Source organism: Miniopterus natalensis, chromosome X (genome assembly GCF_054644295.1).
Source record: "Miniopterus natalensis isolate mMinNat1 chromosome X, mMinNat1.hap1, whole genome shotgun sequence".
Classification (NCBI taxonomy): domain Eukaryota; kingdom Metazoa; phylum Chordata; class Mammalia; order Chiroptera; family Miniopteridae; genus Miniopterus; species Miniopterus natalensis.
In genome coordinates this window covers 58,487,388-58,493,295 of record NC_142103.1, presented here as the reverse complement: position 1 = coordinate 58,493,295, position 5,908 = coordinate 58,487,388, and the positions used below count along the sequence as shown (strand labels likewise).

The 5,908-nt window shown below is 46.2% G+C and overlaps 1 protein-coding gene across 1 annotated transcript; it reads right to left on the bottom strand.

The window, feature by feature from the left end:
* Positions 1-3,541: 3,541 nt before the first annotated feature.
* P2RY4 (pyrimidinergic receptor P2Y4) lies at positions 3,542-4,639 on the bottom strand. Its single transcript, XM_016207390.2, has one exon. It carries the CDS (start codon positions 4,637-4,639, stop codon positions 3,542-3,544), a length of 1,098 nt encoding a protein of 365 aa, XP_016062876.1.
* Positions 4,640-5,908: the final 1,269 nt, after the last annotated feature.

Here is a 5,908-nt window from a genome sequence, read left to right as displayed (position 1 = left end):
ATACATATTTGTACCAAATACAACAAAAGGTTAATGTTTATGTTAAAAAATATATTTAGATACATAAGAATACTACTAAAATGTCAGTTGAAGAAGGATATGAACAGATAGTTAACACAAGAGGAAATGCAAATGGTAAACATATGGAAAGTGTTCAATCCCATGAGTAGTCAAAGAAGTGAAATTAACAAATTAATGTTTAAACCACCCAAAAAGATTTCCTATCAAGTCCAATGCTAGAGCTGCAAGGGAACTGGAACACTCATGTGTCATTGTGGCATTGCAAATTTGTACAGTCCCTTTGAAAAATCAAGATCCATGAAAAAGTTCATGTTCTTTGATCTGGCAATCCCACTCCTGGGAACTTTTCCCAGGAACAGAATTACAAACAAGAAAAAATCCATGTGCATTAAGATATTCAAAGCACAGAAAACTTGGGAGTGGCCTAAATGTCCAATAATAGGGGAATAGTGCAATAAAATATAATCTACTGATGGATGTAATTTTATGCAACCATTGAAATGATAAATATGAAAGACTGTAGCACAAAGAAAGTATTTACAATAAAATATTTTTGCAGAATTTAAAAATATATGTACACTATGATTACACATATAAAAATATACGTATTACACAAACAGAAAAAGCATGGAACATGAAAAAATGAAAACAATTGTCTAGGGTTTGAAAGTATAGGTGGTTATTTCAAAATTTCCTTTAATGTTGTCATAGTGGAATTTTTTAATGTTTTTATGCCAGAAGAGATTAACCAAAGAACTTATATGCATATATGCATAACCCATGGACACAGACAATAAGTGCAGTGAGGGTCTGGCAGGGGGATCAGGGTGGAGGGGGGTCAATGGGGGGAAAAGAGGACATTTGTAATACTTCCAACAATAAAGATAAATTTTTAAAAATAAAATAAAATGCACACAAAAATTTTAAAGAGGATGTGCAACAAGGGCATCCTATAGAAGTCAAAGGCAATAAAGTTAGAGGGAAAAATCGTTAAAGGTCTTGCTTAAGAAGTAATTTGTGTCCTTCTAGATACAAAAACAAAAGTGTAGGAAGGAAACCATATTTGTGGTGAGGAAATACACCACAAATTACCTGTGGTGTGGTACTTTTTCTGGAAATGACAGTGAAATGAATAAGATGAATAGAACAGTAGCTAGAAGAGACAGCAGTGGTATTAAGGTATCAGTGGTAATGTTTTATTTTTATTTGGTTGTTTTTTTTTTGGGGGGGGTGTTGTTTTAAGACAGGAAGAAATCAGTTACAGAAGAGACTGAAAATGATGAAGAAAGATAAACAAAAGAACAGAAAAGAGGGCCACCTCTCATTCTGGGACTACAGGGAAGAAAAGAAAAAAGACAAGATGGATATAGAAGTAGAGTTATCTTAAATGAAGTAGAGAGAAATTGAGGTATTAGATCTTCTGAGTTCTAGGAAGCCTCATAGGATCACAAAACAGGACCAATGGCCCCAGAAGGCAAGCTAAATCTTAAGAGATCATGGGGTAGGATGAAATTGTGGTCTTGAGAAGGTGGGAAAGACAGCAAACAGTCACTCTGGAATGCTCACTAGGAACTCAGCAGGCTAAGCGGAATGGGAACTTAGATGAAGTTCCAAGACAAGAAGTTTCAGTGGGTCAAGCCATCCTTATGTTCTGGCTTCATCTTCAATCTCCTCCAGTCTAAGAGAGAGGAGATTGGCCCAAGGTGTTTAACTAAAATTGGGGTGAAAGGGAAGGCATCCCTAAAGTAGCAGGCCATAAAATATGGGCAGTTAGTCTTGATTAAGCATATGGGAGTTAAATGGACTGGAGAAATGGAGGAGGCTGGGTCAGTCGTGATGGAGAGAGTAGCTTTCTTAGGTGAGGCTTGTGGGTAGGAGAGGTGATTTGCAAGGAGGCTGTGGTCATAGGAATAAAAGGGAATGAATGCAGATGAAGAATAGGGTCTGTAAGTTTAGGCAATGGCTATGAGACTGGGAGACTAGTAAGAAGGCTAGTCCATTTACTCCTAAAAGAAGTGGTCCTAGGTAGCAGGCAAGTCCTGGATATCTAGGAAGGATGACGGCACACTTAAAAGAATGCAAAGGGGACTCAGAGGCATTGAAGTCATTTTATTTCTGCAGACCAGTCTCAACCCTACTCTCCAAAGAGACCTAGTAAGACCAAGTAAGGTAATAGATAAGTAAGAGATCAGAGACAGGTCAGCAAGGGTAGGGCAAAAGAAAAGGAAGGCTGAAGACTCAGACGACTAAAGGGCTGGAAGGCAATTTCAGAAGGGGGCACCTAGAAGTGTGAGCCCACCCTTCTCATGAAGGCCTGCCAAAAACTCTTACTTCCCAAGGCTTGGCAGTTAGCTCCCCAAGTTCCATACCCATCCCCATATCCATAAGCCCTTAAGCACTAAGATGCAGCTGGAAGCGGGTGGGTCACTGGATGGGTGACTCTGAGGGGAGCTGTCCTGGTCCCAGTGCCCCGCTCTGGCCTGAAAACGTTAAATCCTGATCTGAAAGAGCTGGTGACAGATTTATTATTTATCTAGGGCAGGAGCTAGAGAAATGGAAGAGACCAGTGATGAGCCAGCTCTGGCATGGAACCCTGTCACCACCTCTAACCTCTGCACAAACCTTCTCTACCCCTTGATGCTGGAACTTACAGCCATATACATGAAAGCTCCTCCCTGTAATTCTGAGCCACCTCCTCTTCCTTTCATTACATACAGAAGTGTCAAATATGCTCTTAGCAGACATCATAAAGGAGGTCCAGTCCCATTTCTATTCCAAAGGCCTTTATCAGTTTGGGCCCTGCCCCTGAGGTTCTTCAGAATCCCCAGCCTATGGTAAGACTTGGGGCTCCCTCTCTACCTAGCAGCTACACACCAGTTCAATAGCGCCATGCCACCAGCTGCATGTGGGGACTCTGGCATGCGGGCTGTCTGGGATTGTGCCCTATTTCAGCACCTAAGTAGGCCAGGCTATCCTGTCTTCAAGGGGAAACCAGGAAGTGGCTATTGCTGTTACATACGTCACATCCTTGGCATCTATGATATGCTGGTGCCCCTATCTCCTGATTCTGGCTGTCACCATCAGATAAGTCAGGCCAGTCCTGAGATTACTCTAGCTTCTCCACTCCTCCAGTTGAATGCTCTGGTTTGACTGGAGGAACATATGCTATACAAGGATGTGGGGGAAAGGAGGGGGAAGGAAGACTGGGGAAGGTTTCCAGGAAGCCTCGTAGGATCTAGAAACAGGACCAATGGTCCCAGGAATGGGACAGAAACTAAGAGGAAGAAGTAGAGGAGGAAGAGTTACAGCTACTGCCTTTGGCTAAAAAGTAGAGGGCAACTGAAGTATTTATGAGAGATCGGGTCACACATGATTTTTCTGGCTCTGCCTAACCCTCAGGGGGAGGGCCTCTCACCAGAATCTGGAACAAAGAGGAAGCAGGCATATGAGGTGTCACCATTAGGATCCCTCACCTCTGCCTGTATTCACCCCCTTTTCTCTTCCTTCCAGGCTTCCAGTGCTACAATCTTTCTGCCCTTGGGGTAGGGCAGCCACTGTCCTGGGGGGTGGCTGTCCACCTGCAGCTGCTATCCTCAGGCAGGGAAACCAGCGCCAGGGAGAAGGCAGTGGTGGAGGGCTGGGAGATACCACCACTGCAGAGCTTCCAGAGCTGACTTCGATACTTGTCCCCAGTCAGCAAGTAGAGCACAGGATCCAGGCAGCTATTGGCACTGGCCAGAGGTCGGGTCACTTTGTAGACCACATTGACAATGTTCAGCACCCGGCAATCAGCTTCCAACAGTCTTGCCATGTAATAAATGGTGCGGGTGATGTGGAAAGGCACGAAGCAGACAGCAAAGACGGTCAGCACCACCGCAATGGAGCGGAGAGAACGCAGACGAGAAGATGATTGGGCAGCCCCTGGCAAAGGCCGATACAGGCGCCGGGCCATGAGCCCATAGCAGACAAGAGTGACCAGGCAGGGCACGCCAAAGAGCAGCCCCATGATTATTGAGCTAAAGTGGACATAGTGGTCAAACTCCTCAGGCCGAGTGGTGTCATGGCACAGGATGGTATCCCCCCTGGAGCTGGTTGTGACAAAGAACAGGTTGGGCACAAGGCAGCTGGCTACAACCAACCAAACTGCCAGGCAGAGAAGGCCTGCAAGGCGTTGGCGGCCCCAGCGTAGTGCCCTCAGTGGGTGGCAGATGCCCAGGTAGCGGTGTACACTGATGCAGGTGAGGAAAAGGACACTGCAGTAGAGATTCCAGTAGAAGAGGAAGCGGATGAACTTGCAGAGCTCAGTGCCGAAGGGCCAGTGGTTGCGGGCTGCATAATAGTAGATGAGGGTGGGCAGCGACAGCACATACAAAGTGTCTGACAAGGCCAAGTGGAACATGTAGGTGGCCGTTGCATCCCAGGGTCTGAGGTGAAAGAGGAAGAGCCAAAGGGTTGGAGCATTGAGGACTAGACCCAGAACAAAGACAACTGCATAGCTCACAGGCAGCAGGATGAACTTGAACTCCTCATCAAACCAGCAGTCCAGCTCCACCTCACTGTTGCCAGGATCTGAGCTGGGGCCTAGGGTTGTGAAGAGTGAGGATTCTGCACTGGCCATGGTCCCCCTAGAGGTGAAAAAGGCAGAAGTGAACATATTGGATTTCCTTGCCTCCCACCCCCAGCCCTGACCTCAGGAGGGGGAAGGAAGAGAACAGGGAGGGTGATGGTTGAAGCATTAATGGGAGCTGAGCTGAGGGATGTAAATATGGGTGCAACACAGGCCAGCCAGGCCCCTGCCTGAGCTCCCTTGGTCTAGCCAGGGGAGTGGTGGGTAGCAGGCAGTGCTGGGAATCAGGACAGTCAGTGGTGTGGGTTGTTCTCATTCTAGAGCTGACTCTGTCTTTCAGAGTTTGAAAAGGGTAAAGGCCTACCAGGACTCTCCAACATGAGAAGACGCCCAGACCCTAATTGTCTCCTAGCTCGTCACAGTATCTGTGTCCCTGTGAAGAAGGCATCTCTCCATTAGATGACTTCACTTCTCCTCTCACCCTGCTCCCAGTGTCTTCGTATTACAGTTAATTCTGACGCCTGGTCCAGCCCAGAACCCCATCACCACTCTTACCCAAGAAACATGGCAGGCCTCCTACCTGGTCCCCTTGAAGCTGAGCCCAGCTGACTCTGTCACCCTTCCCCTTGGCAGCCAGAGGGCATATCCATGGGGGCGGGGTTGGGGTGAAGCTTGCCCCTCCTCCTGTCCTGGGAGACTGTCAGAGCTAGAAAGGCCCATCAATATTATCTAGTCCAACCCTCTCACTGTACAGATTGCGAAAGGGACCCAATGAAATTACTATTTAACAGCTTCTAAATGACTGTAGGAGAGAGTACACAAGGAAATGTCTAAGTTTACAGATAAAGAGCCAGGCCACTGGAGATAAATAGAACTACAAGATGATCATATAATCTGTGTAAATAAGCAGAAACATGGGAAATGAATGTTAACATGGGCAACTACAAGATAACACACTGAAAGATTTTAGAAAATCTAAACTACTCATATAAATCTTAACTCCATGTGCATATGATTATGGCAAATGCTTATGTAGCACCTACTCTGTGCAAGTTAATAAGTGTTTTACACTTATTAATGGTCCCTAGGCTTTTTTTTTAATGTATCTTTGTTGATTTCAGAGGGAGGAAGGGAGAGGGGGAGAGATAGAAACATCGATGATGAGAGAGTCGTCATTGTTTGGCTGCCTCCTGCACACACCCGGCTGGGGACTGAGCCCAAAACTCAGGCATGTGCCCAGACCGGGAATCAAACCGTGATCTCCCAGATCCTAGGTCGATGCTCAACCACTGAGCCATACCTGGCCAGGCCCCAGGCTCT